We start from the raw sequence: 20,510 nt of genomic DNA, 5'->3' as shown, positions 1-20,510 counted from the left end.
AATCTAAAAATGCAACTGCTTTATACTCTGGGAGAAATAACGTATCAACCCCCCCACCCCCAGAAGACACTTCGAAGGCATTCTGCGGCGGCCTCTCCACTTCTTCTGGAGATCGGGGGATATTAACGGAGAAGGTTGGTACTGGGGGCCCCGAAAGGGGAGCTGGCAGAGTTGGGGGCTTCGGAAGAAGAAGGCGGGGCTGGAGCTGGCGGGGCGGGGCCGGGCGGGGGCCGCTGGCTCCGCCCTTTCCTGGCGACTGGGTCTTTAACACCGCCCAGCGCACATGTCAGGGGAGGCCGGGTGGCTGGGAGCGCACGAACTGCCGCCCAGCCAGAGCTAGGCGGACGCCGCCGCGATGCTGCGGGGCGGACCGCGCGGGCAGCTCGGCTGGCACCGCCGCCTTGCACGGCCGAGCAGCCTGCTGGCTTGGCTGATGCTGGCATCTGCGGGCGCTGCATCTTGCCCCGATGTCTGCTGCCCCTTTGGCCCCTCGGGGCTGCGCTGTTCCAAGGCTGGGACCCTCCATAGCCTCCGCCAACTGCCGACCGCCGAGAACCTGACAGAGCTGTGAGTGTCCAACCCGCGAGGGGGCGCGGGGACAAGAGGACAAGAGGACATAGCCCTGCCCCGAGGGCGCGGACTCGATTGCTGGGTCAGGTGGGGCGGGCGCAGCGAGGCTGGCACCGCGCAGCCTTTGGCGATGCTCTGGCTTCCTCCACTGCTGCCGCTGCCCCTTTCCCAACAAGATCCGCGGTCGCTGTCTGGATGTGGACTAGAACTCAGGGCAGCTGGGTCGCTGACTTGGGGCAAAGGGAGAGGGGAATCTTCACAGACCAGGTATAAGAAAGCTCAGCGTTCTAGAAGCCGCCTTCCGCAGCTCAACCAGGAATTCAAGCCGTTCCCATGGAGGGTGGTGGTTAGCTGCAGGGAACCCTTCAGTGTGGCACCTATACTGTCTTTCCCCTTTACGAGGGGAAGCCATTCCCTTACTCCTTCTGGTTGTGACCAGCCAACCCCACCTCTTACCCTGGACTTGGGAAAACTGGAATTGGTGGGAGGTGGTGAGAAAATATAGCTTGGCGGTTGAGCTTGCTTCTACCCATTTCCACCATCCAACGTCCCCAGGACCCCTTGATTTGGATGTGAGAAATGGGAACCTTTTTCCTGGCTTCTCTTCCTCCACTCCAATCTTCCTTTCCACCCTTGTCTCCTTATTTGGGTTAAGGAGACAGGGCTATTGCTGAGAGATTCTCCTACCTTCCAGGTATAAAACTGGGAGGAATCTCTAGCATTCTCCAGTCTCCCCACATTGTGCAATAATCAGTTACAAAACAGTCAAGTACTTTTTAGCAGCCGGTGAGACCTATGGAAGTATGCTGTGGTAATTGCCCTAGCGATACTCAAGCATTACAGGGTGATGACTGGAAAATACTTGAGTATTCTGTGTGGCTGGTGGAGCCAGCAAGACTTCTAGAAGAGGGAAGGAACTGCTAGAAGAGTCCCCTCCTGTGGTCTGGACTTAGAGGGTGGGCCAGGATCCCTGGTCTCATGCATTTGACAGGCTAGAAGTCCGAGTTGGGGGCTATCGCTGTCTGGAAGTTACTTGAGCAGCCTGCAATAATTGGCACTGAGTTACTCGGGCATCTTGTGGTAATTAACGGGAAGGTACTCAATATCTCTCTCTAATGGCCCTAGGGAGACCAGAAGATGGCCTTGTCTTGGTCTAAGCCTAGGTTTCTGCATGACAGGAAACCTATCCAGGCTGTCACCCCCAGTCCTGTCCATCCATCACTCCAGGCCTTCAGTCTGACTGCTTGGGTGCTCTCATTTTCCAATTTCTTTCCAAACCCCAAGTGAATTCAACCCAGGGGTGAAGGGGCATGCAGAGTGGTGAGCAGAGATGTCCCCTTGGGTGGGGCAGTAGTCAGATCACCCCCACCTCCTCCTGCACAGTCCCCTCCCTCCTCCCTCACCCATGGAGCTAACAAGGAGATAATGGACTCAAATAGACAGATTGATTATGAATCCAAATGAACGAGGCAGCTTTGAACACGCTGGCTGACAGCTTGCACACAGCCCCTGGCCACACATGCTTACCATCTCGCTGGGTCCCTAAAGCTTGAAACACGCTGCGCATGGGCTGAGGAGGGGTGAGCAGAACAGGGAAGTGCCCTCCCTCAGAGTCACTAGATGCTACTCCCCAGACCTCAGGGGACTGAGGACCTGTGTGTGGCTGTGCTTTGGGCCAAGGCTGGCAGTGGAGAGGAGGAGGGGTCACTGGTTCCCTTACTTAGTGCTTACTTAAGGAAAGTCCAAGGATAGAGGGGGAGAGTTCTGAGAACTGGTGGTGAGTCAGGGGCCCCTGGTGTGTGTGTGGCAGTGGTAGGGGGTGGGGCGGGGGTGTGGACATGTCACTGCAGGGCAGCTGAGTTCTCAGGAACTCTCTGGCATGCCAGACCCAGAAGCTAGGCAGAGCCAGTCATCAGCTATCACCCTGAATGCCTGTTTGTTCTTCTTTCTTTCTTCTCCCCCCTCATCTTTCTTTCCCTAGCTCTCTGTCCTTATCTCTCCATCTCTCTGTCTCCCTTTCCTTATCTTTCTCCTTGCTTCTCTCTCTCTCTGCCAGTCTCTTCCTGTCCATTTCTTTTTCTGTATCTCTGTTTCACTCTTTGTTTTTCTTCCCTCCCTCCCACCCCCCATTCGGACTTCCCATCTTTCTTGCGCTGTGTAAGCCAGCCAGTCCCTCCTCCCCACCCCATGACTGCATCCTCTCATTGCCCCTCTTCCCCTTCCTGGGTCCCTCTTGGGGCAGGGAGGGGCCCAGGGGTCCCTGGCTGCAGCCTCTATGCATCTTGCTTGCTCTGTGAAAGAAAGCATTGGGGGAGGGAGTAGGGGCTGCTGCTGGAGTGTGGGGAGGGGCCTGAGGCTTTGAGGGGGCAGAGAGGGTGGGGTGTGCAGGAGGTTGTGAGTCCAGAGAGTGGCTCCTGAGCAGGCACGTTTGGGAACACACATTTGCATGCCCACAGGGCTTCCTCTATACTGGGTGGGGCAGTGGCCATGATGAACCTGGGCCCTTTGTGGGAGGAAGCAAGGATTTCAGCACAGCCCCCCATGGTTGGGTTTGGCATAAAAGCAGAGCACAAAGCTGAGAACGAACTGGTGTGTGTTTATGAGCGTATGCCCATGCATACGTATGCCCACATGTGCGTGGGAGAGGTATATGTGAGCTTTGCCTGTGTGCTCCTATGTGAGAGTGAGAGTGTGTATCTGTGTGCACATGTGTGTTCCTGTACACACGCGTGCCTGTGTGAATTACGTGAGCAGGAGCATCTCTGTGCATGAGTTTATGCCCCTGTGTGTGTATACATGTGCATGCTTGGGTGTGTGTATGGTGCAAGAGGAATGGGAGAGTGCACATGTGTGCGGGTGTGAGGATGCCTGTGCGTGTGCCCCTTGTGAGGAGGTGTGTCTCTGAGCCTGTGTGTGTATGCTCGTATCTGTGCATGTATATGTGTGTAAGTGGCTCTGTGTGTGAATGGTGCATACATGTGCACATGTATGCACACACATGTGTGTTATTGTGAGGGAGGTGGGTGGTAGGCGTGGGAACCCGAGTCTGGGCTTGACACCTGTGACAACTGTCCATTCTCCCCACAGCTACGTGGAGAATCAGCAGCATCTACACGGCCTGGAGCTCGGTGACCTGCAGGGCCTGGGGCAGCTAAGAAACCTGTGAGGGGGCTGAGGGCTGTGCGGGTGGGGGGCGGGGCTCAGCATGGGGCCAGGGATCAAAGGGTCAGGGAGAGTCCAAGTGTCCCAAGAGACTGGAAGGCCCTTTGAGTCCGAGGGCTGAAGGGTTGGAAGAGTCAGGAAGCTCAGGGGTCTGAGGGCTCCAGGGTAGCTGGGGAGGGGTGTGGGGATCAGCCTTAGGGACTGGGATGGGCACAGAGTAGCTGAGGACCGGGGTCTGATCCTCCTGCACCTTTCCCAGCACCATCGTGAAGAGTGGGCTCCATTTTGTGGCACCAGATGCCTTCCATTTGACTCCTCGGCTCAGTCGCCTGTGAGTGACCCCCGGGTGGGCAGTGGCGGGTGGAGAGGACACCCAGACTTGGGTTGCTAATAGGCTTGGCCCTCCCCAGGGAATTGTTCTGAGGAAGGCCCCAGCCTGGTCAGGGAAACTGTCTCCCCATCCCCCTGGGGCATCTTCTCTACTTCTCGACCTCACCCAGGACTGTTGGAAAGTCCTTCTTGCTGTCTCACTTCCATACTTCATTCTTCAGAGACACTTCTCTTAGTTTCCTGCCCAGTCTGTCTTCCCGGAGTTCAGTTATACACCAGTCGAAGGGAGCAGACCATCTTCCACTGCCTTCCTGGGAGCCGGGTATCAGATCTTCCACTTGTCACCCTCCAGGGGATTCATAGCTGCCTCTCCTGTAGAGGGTAGAGAGGGGCATGAAGTAGATAGAAGAGACCCTTGGAGTCCCTGGCAATTCCTTTCTGGGTTTCTGAGGGTAGAAGTTCAGTTTCTCCCCTCACCAGGAACTGGGGAGATATGGGAAGGGCAGAGTGGCCACCATGTATGGAGTTGTATGTCCTCTAAACTCTGCTGAGTCCTGTGATCTTTTTTTTTTTAGGGGGCGGGTATTGGAAATTGAACCCAGAGGCACTCCACCACTGAGCCACATCCCCAGCCCTTTTTATTTTTTATTCTGAGTCAGGGTCTCACTAAGTTGTTGAGGCTGGCCTCGAGCTTTCCATTCTCCTATCTCAACCTCCTGAGTAGCTGGGATCATGGCCACGTTGCCGCCGACCCAGTTAGATCCAGTGATTGACAACAACAACAACAACCACAACAAAAGTGATGTCTTGTCACTCACTGTGTACTGGGATTTTTTAACCTCAGTTAAAAATGTGTACTCAATGTCATTTCACAATTCTTACGTCAATGAACCGTTAAGTCAACGTGGTGATAGAGATAGAGAATCAGAGGGCCTAAGTTTCTGGGCTGAGGTCACACAGCAGGACGGGACTCACACCCAGTTCTTTCTGTCTCCAGAGTGGTAATGGTTCTGGTCCTTGTGTGACAGTGCCTCTCACAAATTCTAGGATGAAGGAGAAGGGTCAGGGTAGGCCCCTCACAGAAGAGTTCCCCAGGAGCAGCAGGCACAGAGCATGGGGGTCCCGAACCAATGTCCTGTGTGGCCTGGATCAGGCCTCTGGCTGGGCTCACTTTTTTCATCTCTATAGCTAGAGAGCTGCAGCCCTGGGGTCTTTTCCTGCCATATTCCTTAGTCCCTGGGGAGGAACAGGAAGGAGGAAGGGGAAGGGACCTAAGGAAGTACTTTGAGATCCTTGTCCTCCAGCCAGCAGGGGGCAAAGGAGTGTGGGAGCCTGGGTTCTCCCCCTCCTCTGCTGTGGGGGAGTACAGATGGAGTCCCTTCCCCCAGCTGTGGCCTCAGCACTTTGCCAGCTGGGGCCCAAGGTGGGGGAGGGGGAACGGCTGTTTCCTTAGATCCCCCTCCCTGGAGTCTGGGGAGGGGGTTACGTGGGGTTAACCCTTGTTGTCCCAGGCAGAGAACTGGACTCGCAAAGCCTTACCTGCCCTGACCGCACCCCCACGCGGTCACACACGCTCCCTGGGCTCCTTCTAGCTGCCTGGGGAGGGGAGGGGGAGCCCAACGTCAACTTCCTCCTCGCCTCCTCCCTCACGCTGGGTCAGAGTGAGGTCAGAGTGAGGTCGTGGCTCACTGGGTCTGGGGTCTATCTCACCCTGTCAACTCCTGCAGGAATCTCTCCTTCAATGCCCTGGAGTCTCTCTCCTGGAAAACCGTGCAGGGCCTCTCCTTACAGGAGCTGTGAGTGTGGGGCTCCCGGGGGCCAGGGCGCAGGGTGTGTGATGTGTGGGTCCACGTGCACTTGTGTCTCTGTGTGATGGTATGTCACTGTCTCTTCCAGGAAAGGCTGGGGGTGGGGTTGGGGATGCACATGGGGGTGTCTCTTTGGGGCCATGTGTTTGTCTGTGAGCTGAATGGGGATGGGGTGCATGTCTGTACCGCTCCTGACCCGGCCCCTCCCGTGGGGGACTAACTGTGGAAGGGGCTACTTACTGCACTGGGGGTGGGGCGGTGTCGGGGAGCTGGCCTGGACCACTGGTTGTGTGTGTGCCCAGGAGGCTGGGGGTGGAGTCCTGGGCAGTGCTGAGCAGATCACAGGCACACCTGCCACACGTCCAGCACACCATGCGTGCTGGAGGAGTGAGGTGGCACTGGTCCATGGCACTTGGTGGGCATGTGAGGCCTCTGGGTCCCTTCAGGAAGCCACACCCTTCCTTCCTTGTCATGCTGAGACCCTTGCCTGACTTGTCATCCTGGGAGCCCAAGTTAAGGGACCCCCTGTAGTCTTCGACTTTCTGTATTTCTTTCTTTTTCTTTTTTTGGTACTGGTGACTGAAAAAGAACCAGGGGCACTCCACCACTGTGTTATATCCCCAGCCCTTTTTATTTTTAAATTTGAGATAGGGTCTAAGTTGCCAAGGTTGACCTCTAACTTGCGATCCTCCTGCCTCAGTCTCCCAAGTAGCCTTTCTTTCTTTTACTGGGTCATGACAGGGACCTGTCCTGCACTGCACTCCTTCACCTCCAGATCCTCCTCCCTGTTGTCTAACTCATCTCTGTGGCTCCTGAGGCCCCATGCTGCCCACTTCCTGACTCTTGGTGTTGCCTGTGCCTGCCAGGGTCCTGTCGGGGAACCCGCTGCGCTGTTCCTGTGCCCTGCACTGGCTGCAGCGCTGGGAGGAGGAGGGGCTCGGCGGCGTGCGTGCCCAGAGGCTGCAGTGCTCGGGACCCAGAGAGCAGCCCCTGGCCCTCAGTCACAACACCAGCTGCGGTAGGTGTTGGAGTCCTGCCAGGTGCGGGGAAAGAGGGCTGGCCACCTGCCTGAAGTTGGGGGCAGGTGCTGGACAATGCCCAGGGGACCAGCATTGGTGAGGGAGGAAAATGAAGGTTGAGGGAGTTGCCTGGGCTCCAGGTGAGGGAGGAAGCATGCCCAGGATGGGGTTCCAAGGCCACACCCGGCTCTAATGCCCCCTGGGCATCCTGGTGTCCAGGTGTGCCCACGCTGAAGGTCCAGATGTCCAATGCCTCAGTGGAAGTTGGGGACAATGTGTTGCTGCAGTGCCATGTGGAGGGGCAGGGCCTGCAGCAGGCTGGATGGATCCTCACGGAGCTGGAGGGATCAGCCACAGTGACGGTGAGAGACCCCCCACCTTCTCCCTGCTGTCCAGGAGAGGCCCTGGCAGGGCACAGGAATGAAGACGGAGGGAGGCAGCAAAGAGGATTAACAGCACATAGAGGGTGAGGGTTGGAAGAGATGGTTTAGACAAAGATGGCAGGCTAGCACCGTGGGGCAGCCCAGGGCACATGGAAAACATCAGGACAACTGCAGGGCAGGACCCCTCACCTTCATCCCAATGACTGGGGAGGCTGAAGCAGGAGGATCCCAAGTTCGAGGCTAGCCTCAGCAATTTAGTGAGATCTTTAGCAACTTAGCTAGACCCTGTCTCAAAATGAAAAATAAAAAGGGCTAGGGATGTAGCTCAGTGGTTAAGCACCCCTGGGTTCAATCCTCAGAGAGAGAGAGAGAGAGAGAGAGACAGAGACAGAGACAGAACACCTCAGGGCAGATGCTGGTCCAGCAGGGATCCCAAACTCTACTGGACCCAACAGAACTTAGAGCTCCTCTCTGGGAACAGTGCTGACTGAAAGAGGGGCTCAGAGCTCATATGTTGGAGCTCAGAGGGACCCAACAGAGTATCCCCTCATTCACTGCCTCTCTAGCTAAGGCTACTGTAGCCTGGTGTGTGTGTGTGTGTGTGTGTAGGTGCACACCCATACATGGGCTATGTCTTTGGTCATGCACACTTTTGGGGGGGTCTTTGGAGTCTCTTCACGGAGATGCTGGAAGTATCAGTCTTGGGTGTGTGTTGAGCGCATTAGTAAAGGAGACGCAGGTCTGTTTCCAGCTCTTTCACTAATTACTTCTTAGAGCGTCTTTCAGAAAAATCCCATAATCTGCCTGCACTTTCATTTTCTTATCTGTACCCTGAGGACCTGGACATGTTGGCCTTCTGATGTCCTGTCTGCCCCGGGGCATTCTCTGGCCTCTTTTTGTTATTCAGATACGTCTCTGGGCACCTTCCCCGCCTTGCTCTCTATCCTCAAACTGGCCACAGGCAGCTGAGAAGAGCCATGGCAGACTCAGAGGCCTTGTTTACAAGACTCTGACAACAGGTTGTGCCCACCCGTAAAGCTGGCCCCATCTGGATGGCAGAAGTGAACTCACAGGGACCAGGGGTGTGGGCCCGTGGGACTGAGGGTGTAATGTTCAGTTTGGAGGACCTTGCTATGGGAGAGGAGTCCACCCCAGTAATGCTGAAAACCCCTGGAACATACACAAGAGGGACTCTGGAACCCTGAGCAAGGATTCCAGGCACTGTGGAAGGAGCGAGCAAGAGGGGACAAGGCAGAGGCAAGGGTTTGGACACACCTATGCGTGCAGACACCTTAAATCAGCTATCTGCTTTGGGAAACTCCAGGTTTTTGCTTCCTCTTTGGGAAATTTACATGTTTGCTAACACCTGTGTTTCCTCAAAACTTCCTATAGAAAAGTCACATCCTAACGGGGTTACACAGAGGGAAAAAGAGGGAGGGAGGGCATGCAAAACCCAACTTGCACAAAAGGTCGGGTGCTCTTCTGGAATCGTAGCACTCGCATATTCCAGTGGAAGCCCAGGGAGGGCTTGCCTCCTCTTGCACGTGCTCAAGGGAGTCTACATTTGTGAAATTTCCGGATAAACAAGATTTGTCTCCCCCGTCACCGATTTTCATCAGTCTTTGAAAATAGCTTTTAAGGGCTGGGGAGATAGCTCAGCTGATAGAGTGCTTGCCTCGAAAGCACAAGGCCCTGAGTTCGATCCCCAGGAGATGGTTTTGTCCACCTTTTCAGTTCACAAAACAAACATAAAATCCCATGGTTCAGCAAGATGAAGAATCGTCTTCTGTTTAGGTCACAGAATTTACACATGACATGACATGGCCTTGGTTTCGTAGGAAGAGAATTTGAACCTGATTCAAAATTTTTTTGTACTGAGGATTGAACCCAAGGTGCTTTACCACTGAGTTTCATCCCCAATTCCTTAAAATTATTTTGTTCTGTATTGTTTTGAGACAGGGTCTTGCTAAGTTGCAAGACTGGCCTTGATCTTGTGATCCTCCTTCCTCAAACTTCCTGTTCCTGGCTCTGATTCAATCCTTTTTATGTTTTTTGGGTTTTTTTGGTACCGGTGATTAAACCCAGGGGCAATTAACCACTGAGATGCATCCCCAACCCCTTCTAAATATTTTATTTAGAGTTAGGGTCTCGCCGAGTTGCTTAGGGATTTGCTGAGTTGCTGAGGCTGGCTTTGAACTCACGATCCTCCTGACTTAGCCTCCCGAGCTGCTGGGATACAGGTGTGTGCCACCATGCCTGGCTCTGATTCAATCTTTAGATAGTAATTCAGAATCGAGTCACTTAGCCTCTCTAACCTCACTCACTGTCTTCTTTTCTTTTTTTTTTTTTTTTGTGGTGCTGGGGATCGAACCCAGGGCCCTATGCTTGTAAGGCAAGCACTTTACCAACTGAGCTATCTCCCCAACCCACTGTCTTCACCCACCAAAGGAGGGGAAGCGCTGTCGTGGTTTCTAATTTCCACCTTTTATCAGTACTGGCCTTCTTTGGGCTGAGTCTGAGTCTGTTAGAACTGTGTGTAAAACAAGTGTCACTAGGTATGGAGGTTCTACCTGCTTCCCTAGTGGGCTCTGTATGAATGTGGTACTTGGGATTCATGGCATCTGTCTAGCTGCTCAGATGGTCACTTTAGTTTTGGTTTGGAGTGTTTTGTGCCTATTTAGGCATTATTGGTTAAGCTTTTACGTTTCTCAGGTCATTAAACAAGTGATCTGGGAGAGAGTCTGTGAACCATTTGGAAAGGAGGAGGCCATTCCCTGTCATGTCCTCTCCCATCCCTCCTTCCTTCCCTTCCCAGCAGCCTCCTCTCCTTTCCATCTGGACCCCCAAAAGACATCCGCTCCAACCCCCTGCAGCTGAAACCTTCCTGATTTCCCTCTCTTCCCTGATCCAGAAATCTGGGAATCTGCCGTCCCTGGGGCTGACCCTCGCCAATGTCACCAGTGACCTGAACAGGAAGAATGTGACGTGCTGGGCAGAGAATGATGTGGGCCGGGCTGAGGTCTCTGTCCAGGTCAACGTCTCCTGTGAGTCCCCACGATTGCCTCACACCTACCCCCACTCAACTCTTGATGAGGGTGGATTGAGGGAAGGATGGGGTGTGCCTCCACAGCTGCTCCTTCCCAGCCGTTTCCAGATTCCCATGAAAACCTGATCCTTCGGGGGAAGTCCTAGGGGCTCATCAAGGCCAGAGGGATGGAGATGGATTTCTTTCTGGCCCCCTGCCGAAGCCCTGTACCTGAGGCCTTCCACGCCAGCTGCCTGACTTCCTTCTGCTCCAGTGTTTCTCCATCCCCGCCCTTCCAAGGCCTTTCCCCTGAATCCTAGCTTTATTATTTTATATTTTATTTTTATTTTTCATTTAGGATTTTATTCTAGGTTTGGAATGGCCACTTTAAAATTGGTGCCAAGACTCTACTAGTGCCCTGCATTGAATTTCCAGCTTGGGTCAACATTTGCTGCAAACCGAATTTTGTAGGTAGAACAAGTTAGGGGTTGGACCTTCAGTCAAAGGAACCCCAAATCACCAAGACTGGCAGGCTGCACCCTAGTTTTAAAAGAGGGATCTTCCTCACCCTCGTTCCTCTTTAAACATGTTACCTATTTTCTCTAAATCTGCCAAAAAATTATCTTAAATCTCCTACTTAATATCACTTTTTTTTTTTTTTTTTTTTTGGTACCAGGGATTGAACCCAGGGGTGCTTAACCACTGAGTCACATCCCAGCCCTTTTAAAATATTTTATTTGGAGACAGAGTCTCACTGAATTGCTGAGACTGGCTTTGAACTCATGATCCTCCTGACTCAGCCTTCCAATCTGTTGGGATCACAGGCATGTGCCACTGCTCCTGCACCTTTTTTCTTTTACTGTGAAAGACACAGAAATGTGCATAAAATACACACACTTTAAACATTAATTAACCTTACCAGCACTTCTGAAGACCCCCCTTTATCTTGCCAGCACCAACCCCATCCTTTCCCATACCCATACTGATTTTTTTCAAAATCATTTTTGGCTGGGCATGGTGGCCCCATCCCAGCTACTTGGGAGGCTGAGACAGAAGGATTGTAAATTTGAGGCCAACCTGGGTAACTTGCTGAGATTCTGTCTTACAATTTAAAAAAAATTTTAAAAAGGTCTGGGGAGGTAGCTCAGAGGTAAAGTGTCCCTAGATTCAATCCCCAGTCACACACAAAAAAGAGGAAAAAAAAATTGCCACAGCTGCTGGCAGGCTGCTTCTCTAGGGCTGTTGTTTATTTTGGGCCTGCCACTGAAGTTCTTTAATCCTTCATTTTGTATGCCTGCTGCCAGATTTATTTAAGATTCACTGTCAACTTTCTTCTAAATGTCCGTGGCTCCTTGTAAATATCTTAGGACCTTCTTATCTGGTTTTCTTGAGCGTACCCATCTGAGCTCTGGCTCTCTCCCATTGCCCTTGAACTTGTCAGGTCCTTGAGCCTCCCTCCAGCTGTCTCGTGATTGTCCTGTTGCTCTCTGGCCCATAGTCCCAGCCAGTGTGCAGTTGGATACAGCGGTGGAGCTACATCACTGGTGCATCCCCTTCTCCGTGGACGGGCAGCCGGCGCCCTCCCTACGCTGGCTCTTCAATGGCTCCGTGCTCAATGAGACCAGCTTCATCTTCACTGAGTTCCTGGAGCCAGCCTTGGCCAATGAGACCATGAGGCATGGCTGCCTTCGCCTCAACCAGCCCACCCACGTCAATAATGGCAACTACACGCTGCTGGCCACCAATCCCTATGGCCAGGCCGCCGACTACGTCATGGCTGCCTTCATGGACAACCCCTTTGAGTTCAACCCCGAGGACCCCATCCCTGGTGTGAGAACCACCCTGAACCCTGCCCCCACTCCTGGGCTCCATCTGGGGTGGGCATCCAGGTGTCCAGGGTGGATTGGCCCCCTTCCTGCTATGACCCCTGACCCGGAAGTTGGAGTGCTTGGTCCTGGACAGAAAGGGGCTGGCGTCCAGCTCTGGGCTGGCCTTCTAGCCCCAAGCCAGGACTTCTGAACCCTTGAGCTATCCCATCCATTCAGACTGGCTGGAGAGAGAAGCATGCACCAGGGCGTCCAGAGCCCAGCTGGAAGAGGGCCATGTGCACCTTCTCCCTTGAGGCCCAGCAGCCCTATCCCCTCCCCTCCCTGCCCCAGGAAGGGATGAGTCCAGAGGGTCAGGGACTCACTGCTGTCCTCCTCCACCTGACTGCTTTCTCTCCTCCCTCCTGCCACAGTCTCCTTCTCCCCAGTGGGTGAGTAGCCCAGATTGGAAGGCAGCTTGTGTCTGGTCCCTGGAGCTGAGGCGGGGGTAGGGGGTACCTGATCCCTGAGAGGCCAGTTGGGGCCAGGGCAGGTAGTCTTCGGAGCAGACACAGATGTGCCAAGGCCCACCTTCGTGCCCTGTGTCCCCGTAGACACTAACAGTACCTCCAGAGACCCAGTGGAGAAGAAGGATGAGACGCCTTTTGGGGTGAGCATGGGAAGGAGGAGCTTGGGCGGGACTTGGGGTTGGGAGGCTGGGCTAGAGGCTGTCTGCATGTTGTTTCTGGGCAGAGCAGGGAGCTCTTGTCAGCAACTCCCACAGCCAGGCCAGGGTCCCACGGGAGCGGGAACAGGTTTGGGGGCCTGGCTCTGGGCTCCTAGGCAGGATGGAGAAACGGTTTGGGGAGCTCTGAGGGTGCGGGAGAAGCCTCTGGATGAATCCCCCCCCCCAGGTTTCCGTGGCCGTCGGCCTGGCCGTCTTTGCCTGCCTCTTCCTTTCTGCGCTGCTCCTTGTGCTCAACAAATGCGGACGGAGAAACAAGTTTGGGATCAACCGTGAGTGGGAAAGCTGTAGAGGGCTGTCTTTGTCTGTCTGTCCTACTGGCTTTATTTCCTACTGGCTCTTCCTGACCCTGTGTTGCGGGGCGCGGGGTGTGTACACGTGGAGCTTTAGGGCGTGTGTGCTTGAAGCACAGAGGATGGCCTGGCTGCGGGGCTCCGGTGTGTGTGTGTCGCTGGCTGGCGCAGGGTGGTTTCAGAGGTAGCAGCTGCTAATTGGTGGCTGGATTGTAGTCAAACACTAAGTGGGTCTGGGAGGTCTGGGCTCTGTGAGGGGAGCAGCAGGGGAGTTCTTTGGTACCCATGAGGCCTGGGCTGGACAGGAGCCAGACAGCGAGAGAGGCCCTGGTGCCTCCCCTTCCCCCACCGCCTGCTGTCTTGCTCCCTGGCCCTCCTTCCCTCCCCCTGCAATTTATGGGATGGGGGTGGTCTGGCACTCAAGTTATGAGAGGGCCAGGATGGGTGCCTAGGCTGGGACCCCTTCCATGCGACAGTGTCTCTTCTCCAGGCCCTGCTGTGCTGGCTCCAGAGGATGGACTGGCCATGTCTCTGCATTTCATGACATTGGGTGGCAGCTCTCTTTCTCCTACTGAGGGCAAAGGCTCCGGGCTCCAAGGTCACATCATTGAGAATCCACAATACTTCAGTGATGCCTGTAAGGGGCCGTGCTGGGTCAAGGGCGAGTATGTGTATGTGTGTCTAGAAGCCCCTGGGCCAGTGCCCTGCCTGCCCCGGGCATGACCAATCCATGCCTTCACCTTCCCGCACCCATTCCTATCCCAGCTGCAGCTGGCATCAGCCTGTCTCCCGGTCACAGCCCAGGGCCACAGTGCCCACACCCTGTGGGCAGATGCTGTCCCACACCATGGCATGGGGTTGGTGAAGAAGTAAAGGCTGGATTTCAGGCCCGTCCACCCGCTTGGCTGGCCAGGCTGTCCTGCCCGTCACTGCCATCCCGCCCACTTCTGGGGCTCCCACCTGACCCCGCAAGCCCTTCCTAGGTGTCCATCACATCAAGCGCCGGGACATCGTGCTCAAGTGGGAGCTGGGCGAGGGTGCCTTTGGCAAGGTCTTCCTGGCCGAGTGCCACAACCTGCTGCCTGAGCAGGACAAGATGCTGGTGGCTGTCAAGGTGAGGCCCTGGCCACGGGGAACTGCTGGCCTGGGTCCCACCTCCTACAGGACCGTCAGGACAGGGTGCTCTGGCTGGGGTGGGGTCTCTGGGTCTGACATGGCTCAGGACAGATGGTTGTGGGGGCTGCTCTGGAGGTAGGACCATGAGGGCCACCTGAGTGCTGTCCCCACTCCTGACTGCAGGCGTTGAAGGAGGTGTCCGAGAGCGCTCGGCAGGACTTCCAGCGCGAGGCCGAGCTGCTGACCATGCTGCAGCACCAGCACATCGTGCGCTTCTTCGGCGTCTGCACCGAGGGCCGCCCACTGCTCATGGTCTTTGAGTATATGCGGCATGGGGACCTCAACCGCTTCCTCCGGTATGAGCACCTGGCTGTGGTGCTGGCCCCCAGGTCCTGCTCTGAGCCCCTGTCGCCCCTTCACTTTAAGTGTGCCCCTGCTTGTCTGTCGGACTGAAGAGGAAGCCAGGAAGGATCTGGAAGGAGCAGTTGATAGAGGAAGCAAGGGAGAGAAGGTGGTAGAGAAGGTAGGGATGGTCTGTGCAAAGGACCGTGTTAGTGGACAGAGAATTTGCTCTAGCAGAAGCCACGAGCAACACTCAAGGATGGCTGGATGCAAGGATATGTGTTTGTGTTTGGCACGTGGAAGCCATGCCTGTGGGAGGTGGCCGAGTGGATGACCACAGTCAGTAACAAACACTGATCAGGTGCTTTCTATGTTCTGGGCCCATGTTATGTACTTTACAGTTCATTCTTTTGTGGTTCTGTGTACCTGAACAACATATGTACCTACTTTCTTTTGTTGTTGTTTTTTTTTTTTTTTTTGGTACCAGGGATTGAATCCAGGGGCAATTTAACCCCTGAGCCCTTTTTACTTTTTTTTTTTTTTTTTGAGATGGGGTCTCACTAAATTGCTTAGGGCCTTGCTAAGTTGCTAAGGCTGGCTTTGAACTTGCTATCCTCCTGTCTCAGCCTCTGTAGCCTCTGGGATTACATTGTGTCCAGCTCCCCAGCCTTTTTCATTTTTTAGTTTGAGACAGGATCTTGCTAAATTGCTGGGGTTGACCTTGAACTTGTGATCCTCCTGGCTCAGCCTCTGGAGTGGCTGGGATTATTGGTGTGTACCACTGTGCCCGTCCTGAACATATGTATTTTGTACAACACTGTAAATATGTATTTATTTTTCATAGTCTCTAAACATGTATGGCAATTTTTATTTGAAGAAAGTCACACGAAATTTATTTCTTTGTCTTTAGACAGTATGACCCTCATATGTTTATTTATTTGTGCAGGTAATTTTAATCACTTCAACAATGTGCCTGAGCTGGGTGTGGTGGCACATGCTTTTAATCTCAGCAACTCAGGAGGCTGAGGAAGAAGGATGGCAAGTTTAAGGCCAGCCTGGGTAATTTAGTGAGACTCTGTCAAAATTAAAATGGCTGTTGCTCAGTGATAGAACTCCCCTAGATTTAGTCCATAGTACCCGAGCGGTGGAGGGTATGTGTGCCCGTTTCACAGATAAGGGAGGCATTCTGGAAACCTTTAGAAGGAATGAAAAGCCCATGGAAATAGCTGGACACGGAGGGCTGGAGGATCAAGGAGACTCCCAGGTCTCAAGGGCACACAGGTAGTGAATGGCCCCAGGAGGATGAGACCCCAAGTAGAATCCCTGCTCTTAACTCCTAGCTGTATGATCGCATGTTCCCTTAGTCGAATCCTTCTCCCATGAACTGGGAGGATGGGCAGGATTAGCGAGGCAGAGGTCAGGGTGTGTAATCGGCTGCCCCTATTCTTTGAACCTTCTTTGCCAAGGCTCTCTCTGACCTCACTGTCCCCACTGGGGCCTGGAGGACAAAGCAGAGTTCCAGTTCTGGATGAGAAAGGGCTGGGTGACTGTCCAGCTGATGGTTGTGATTTGGTCCCCAAGCATCCCCCAGGGAACCATGGGTCATTTATGAAGTCAGGCTGCACATTTCAGCTGGGGGAGGCTGAGTCTGAGCTCACCCTGTGGACTGGGGGTGGGGGGGGCACTGGAAGGTCAGAGCAGCGGAGGTGCAGCCAGTGCAGAGGGTGAGGCTGCCGCTGGAGTAGCAGAGAGGAGCCAGGCTCCAGAGAAGGCCCAGGATGAGTCCGTCTTCTTGCTCACTAGACCAGGTGCAGCATGGCGCCGGTCTCAGGGGATGCAGGCCAGGGAAACGCCACCCAGTGGGGCCTAGGCTGTGGGAGCAGCTTCAAATGCTGCATGAAACTCTGGGAGAACCAGAGGAGGCCTCCTGAACACTCCTGGATGGGTCTGGGGGCTCCCTTGGAGGGGCCATCTGTTCCTTCCCCCCTGGGCTTTCATGTGTCCAGTTCCCTTTGCCTGCTTCCCTGGACCTTCCTCCCAGTCTCTTCACCCTTGCCTGTCTTGGTCTCCTTTGAAGGGCTACCCATTTGTCTTCCTCAGGACTTGGCTGTCAGTTTAGATGTCCTTCTCTCCAGGAAGCGTTCCTGACTTCTTCCCCTCCCCTGCTGCCCATCAAGTGACCCACACACTGCACTGTCGAGACATGGTCTTTGGTGCTTAGTTCTTTGGAGAGGCTTAAAAAATACCTCAAATTCATAATGGAGGAAAATAGGTGGCCAGTAGGAAAGGGCATTGCTGGCAAGGCAGTCTGCTGAGGTGAAGGTGTCAGAGGGATGTTGGGGATGGAGAGGAGTGACCACCATTGACCTGGATTAAGGAAGAGGATGAGGTGAATGGCATTCTGGAAACCTTTAGAAGGAAGGAAAAGCCCATGGAAATAGCTGGACCCAGAGGGCAGGAGGATCAAGGAGACTCCCAGGTGTCAGGTCCAGAGCCTGGGAGAAGGAGGCTCCTTCCATTAGGCGGGGCAGACTTGTGGGAAAGAGATTGAGCTCAGCTTGGCAAGGGCTGAGACCAAAGTGCCCATGGCAAGAGAGGTAGGGGCTGTGGGCAGCTAGATGCTGGGGCTGGAGCTCAAGGGGGCTTCTGAGGAAGGCCTGGATGTGGGGATGTGGGGCTCTTTCTGGCAGAAGCCCTGGGGTGCGTACACCTGTTCAGAATCCCCCCCCCCATTTCAATGCCTCCTAACTGCTGCTTCCCTGTTCTTCCCTTTCTCCATTTCTGTCCCCCAATGTCCTCCTGCTTCACACCCAGCTCTGGGGGAATCCCAATTCCCAGACTCCCTGAGGATTCTGTCCCAACTGGTCCCTTCTCCCCTCTCTTTCACAGGTCCCATGGGCCTGATGCTAAGCTGCTTGCTGGTGGAGAGGATGTGGCTCCAGGCCCCCTGGGCCTTGGGCAGCTGCTGGCCATTGCTAGCCAGGTGGCTGCAGGGATGGTGTACCTGGCCAGTTTGCATTTTGTGCACCGGGACCTGGCCACACGCAACTGTCTGGTGGGTCAGGGATTAGTGGTCAAGATCGGCGATTTCGGCATGAGCAGGGATATCTACAGCACTGACTATTACCGAGTAAGGGTCTTTCGTGCCCAAGCCTTCCTGCAGCATCCAAACTGACACCCCGGACCCAAAGCCCATTAAGACCCTGTCCTGGTGATCCACCCTCCCCTTCCTCTGGTTGGAGTCTGAGACTCTGGCCTCTGATTTTTGATCCCTTCCTACCTCCTTGGCCCCCAGTGGAGGAGGGTCTGGCTCCTCTGCTATCCTGGGTGATCAGAACCAGCACCATTGGAATTTCCCTTTTAGCTTTGGCCCCTAGACCCGGTGGTTTTTTTTTTTTTTTTTTGGGGGGGGGGGCGGGGCGGGTGTGGTGGTACCAGGGGTTGAACTCAGGGGCGCTCAACCACTGAGCCACATCCCCAGCCCTTTTTTGTATTTTATTTAGAGACAGTGTCTCACTGACTTGCTTAGCACCTCGCTGTTGCTGAGGCTGCCTTTGAACTCGCCACCCTCCAGCTTCAGCCTCCCGAGCCGCTGGGATTACAGGCTTGCGCCACCACGCCCCGCCCCATGTGTTTATCTTTAATGACCGACCGGGCCGGGCTGGCCTGGCGGGCGCCCCCTAGAGGTAACGCTGCACCCGCTCGCCGGCAGGTGGGAGGCCGGACCATGCTGCCCATCCGCTGGATGCCGCCGGAGAGCATCCTCTACCGCAAGTTCACTACGGAGAGCGACGTGTGGAGCTTCGGGGTGGTGCTCTGGGAGATCTTCACCTACGGCAAACAGCCCTGGTACCAGCTGTCCAACACCGAGGTCAGCCCCGCCCCCCGCCCCGACACTCCCTTCCCTTCCCTTCGAATCCCATTGTCAGGGAACTTGGTCCTCCTTCTGCCCCTCTGCCACTGCCAGCATACTGCAGGTACTGCTCCCTCCATTCAGCCCAGATCTCTTCCTCTTCTAGTCCTTCCTCCTCTTACCGTCTGGAGTCCACGTCCAGCTAGTTCCTAGAGGAATCTCCAAACATTCTAAATAGAGCCTGGACTCAGATCCTTAGCTGAATTTTATAGTGGGCCTTAACAGGGTGGAAGGGAAAGGCATGGATGGGTAAGAGGACCTGACCCTGCAGCAGGAAGGCTGGAGGTTAGATTCTCAGAAGGACAGTCCTGCCTCCTCCCCCAGTCCTCCAGGCTAGTCACAGCCAGAGCAGGCCCCAGGTGTTCTGTCTCCCAGAGCAGCTCCCACCCCCTCCTTGGCTCACAGCTGTCAGTTTCCATTTCTCCTCCTAATGCAGTCTGCTCCCTGGAGGCTCGTGGGGTGGGGGAGAGGGTTATAGATTTTAATTTTCTCAAGCACTGAAAGAAGGAATGGAATTAATGCAGCCCATAACCCAAGTCCTTTAATGGGGAGGAGGGGGAAAGTGGGGAAGAGGCTCCAGGCCCCTTCTCCACCCATCTCCCTGCTGTCATCTCTCCTTTGGATTTCTCAGTTGTTCTAGCAGTCCTCCTGGAGTCTAACTTTGATCTCTCTTGCTGCAGTTTCTTTTCAGAGAACCTAGGTTCCCCATGCAGTGTTACCCACAGAACGGAGAAGGAAGTGAGGGTTGCCTTTTACTTTCAAATGTAGCCTCTTTTAAGGACTTTAACTGCAATTGTGCTTGATTTTCTTTTTTTCCTCTCTGGGGCTGAGAGCCAGGGGACCCTTCCCCTCCTCCTGTCAACCTCCAACATTAAGCTGGTGGACTTGTCAAATACTTCAGTCCCTCTCCTTCCTCAGCCCACCTGGCAAGTCTTCTTCAGGTCTGATTCCAGCCTTCTGGAAGCAGTCTTACCCAGGCTTCCCAGAGCCCCCCTTCTCAGTGTTCGAGCAGGAATCTTGGGGTTCACTGTGTACCTTTAGCGCATCAGGAGCGGAGGGGCGCGGACGTGGATGGTGTGCTTGGCAGCCTCAGCGGGGCAGGGCTGCCCTTGCGCCCCTGCCCCCACCTCGCCTGTCCTCTTCTCTGTCTCTCTGGTGGCTCCAGGCGATCGAGTGCATCACGCAGGGCCGGGAGTTGGAGCGGCCGCGCGCCTGCCCCCCAGAGGTCTATGCCATCATGCGTGGCTGCTGGCAGCGGGAGCCGCAGCACCGCCACAGCATCAAGGATGTGCACGCCCGGCTGCAAGCCCTGGCCCAGGCGCCTCCCGTCTACCTGGACGTCCTGGGCTAGGGGCGGCTCCAGGGGCTGGGGGCGCCACCCCCTTAGCCTCTAGCAGCCCCCGGGCGATCTCCAAGCATCTAACTCACCCTCAGCATGCGGGAGGGGCCAGTCGGGGCTGGGAACAGAGGCCTCCTGCTTCCCTAGGCAAGGTTCCGTCACAGCAATTATATTTATTATCCCTTGGCCGTGTCTCTTGCCGATTCTTGGGATGACGTCGCTCTGGGAAGAGGGGCACTGGGACTCAGGTAGGGGTTTGGCTCTGGGATCTTCCCTTACTCTAGTCCCCTCAGCTGCTTCCCTGCCTCATGGCTGAGGTCACCTGGTTCACCTGGTGGTGAGGCAACCTCAGGTCAATGCCCCCAGACCTGCAGACCCTGACTGTCATCCGCTACTTCACATTCCGAAGGCCCCGGGCGCAATGGGAGGGATGGAAGTCAGACGTCCTGGTGGACAGGCTGGACGCAGTGGTGGGGCGAGTTTTCCTTGTGCTGCTGCAGCCCAGCACAGTCAAACAAATGGAAGAGAGAGATGGCGTGCATGTGTTTGCACGCATGTGGAGGCCTGGTGAACCAGCAGGACCCTCGCCTCCCGTTTCCTTCCCCTGTTCCATTCTGCCCAAGGGAATAGGTGGGCTCTCCTTTCCTCTCACTCTTGGGA

At 54.9% G+C, this 20,510-nt stretch overlaps 1 protein-coding gene across 2 annotated transcripts; it reads left to right on the top strand.

The window, feature by feature from the left end:
- Positions 1-311: 311 nt before the first annotated feature.
- Ntrk1 (neurotrophic receptor tyrosine kinase 1) lies at positions 312-20,036 on the top strand. Of its 2 annotated transcripts, XM_047554604.1 has the most exons (17): positions 312-567; positions 3,658-3,732; positions 3,992-4,063; positions 5,790-5,858; positions 6,737-6,888; positions 7,109-7,251; positions 10,184-10,316; positions 11,796-12,125; positions 12,537-12,554; positions 12,717-12,772; positions 13,017-13,119; positions 13,631-13,777; positions 14,124-14,254; positions 14,440-14,612; positions 17,488-17,728; positions 18,311-18,469; positions 19,677-20,036. In XM_047554604.1, exons 1-17 carry the CDS (start codon positions 356-358, stop codon positions 19,860-19,862), a joined length of 2,400 nt encoding a protein of 799 aa, XP_047410560.1. In that variant the 5' UTR covers positions 312-355; the 3' UTR covers positions 19,863-20,036. The 2 variants fall into 2 exon arrangements, with proteins under 2 accessions (XP_047410560.1, XP_047410568.1); XM_047554612.1 differs by lacking the exon at positions 12,537-12,554.
- Positions 20,037-20,510: the final 474 nt, after the last annotated feature.

Source organism: Sciurus carolinensis, chromosome 1 (genome assembly GCF_902686445.1).
Source record: "Sciurus carolinensis chromosome 1, mSciCar1.2, whole genome shotgun sequence".
In the NCBI taxonomy this organism is placed as follows: Eukaryota; Metazoa; Chordata; class Mammalia; order Rodentia; family Sciuridae; genus Sciurus; species Sciurus carolinensis.
Note: the sequence above shows the minus strand (reverse complement) of the source record. Positions and strands in the feature narration are given on the sequence as shown.

What these genes read in the sequence shown, in the direction of transcription:
- Ntrk1 (XM_047554604.1), top strand. Translation starts at nt 356, where the DNA reads ATGCTGCGGGGCGGACCGCGCGGGCAGCTCGGCTGGCACCGCCGCCTT. An exon ending in AGGGATCAGCCACAGTGACG is followed by an intron (nt 7,252 to 10,183) that starts GTGAGAGACCCC and finishes TCCCTGATCCAG; the next exon opens with AAATCTGGGAATCTGCCGTC. An exon ending in AAACAAGTTTGGGATCAACC is followed by an intron (nt 13,120 to 13,630) that starts GTGAGTGGGAAA and finishes TCTCTTCTCCAG; the next exon opens with GCCCTGCTGTGCTGGCTCCA.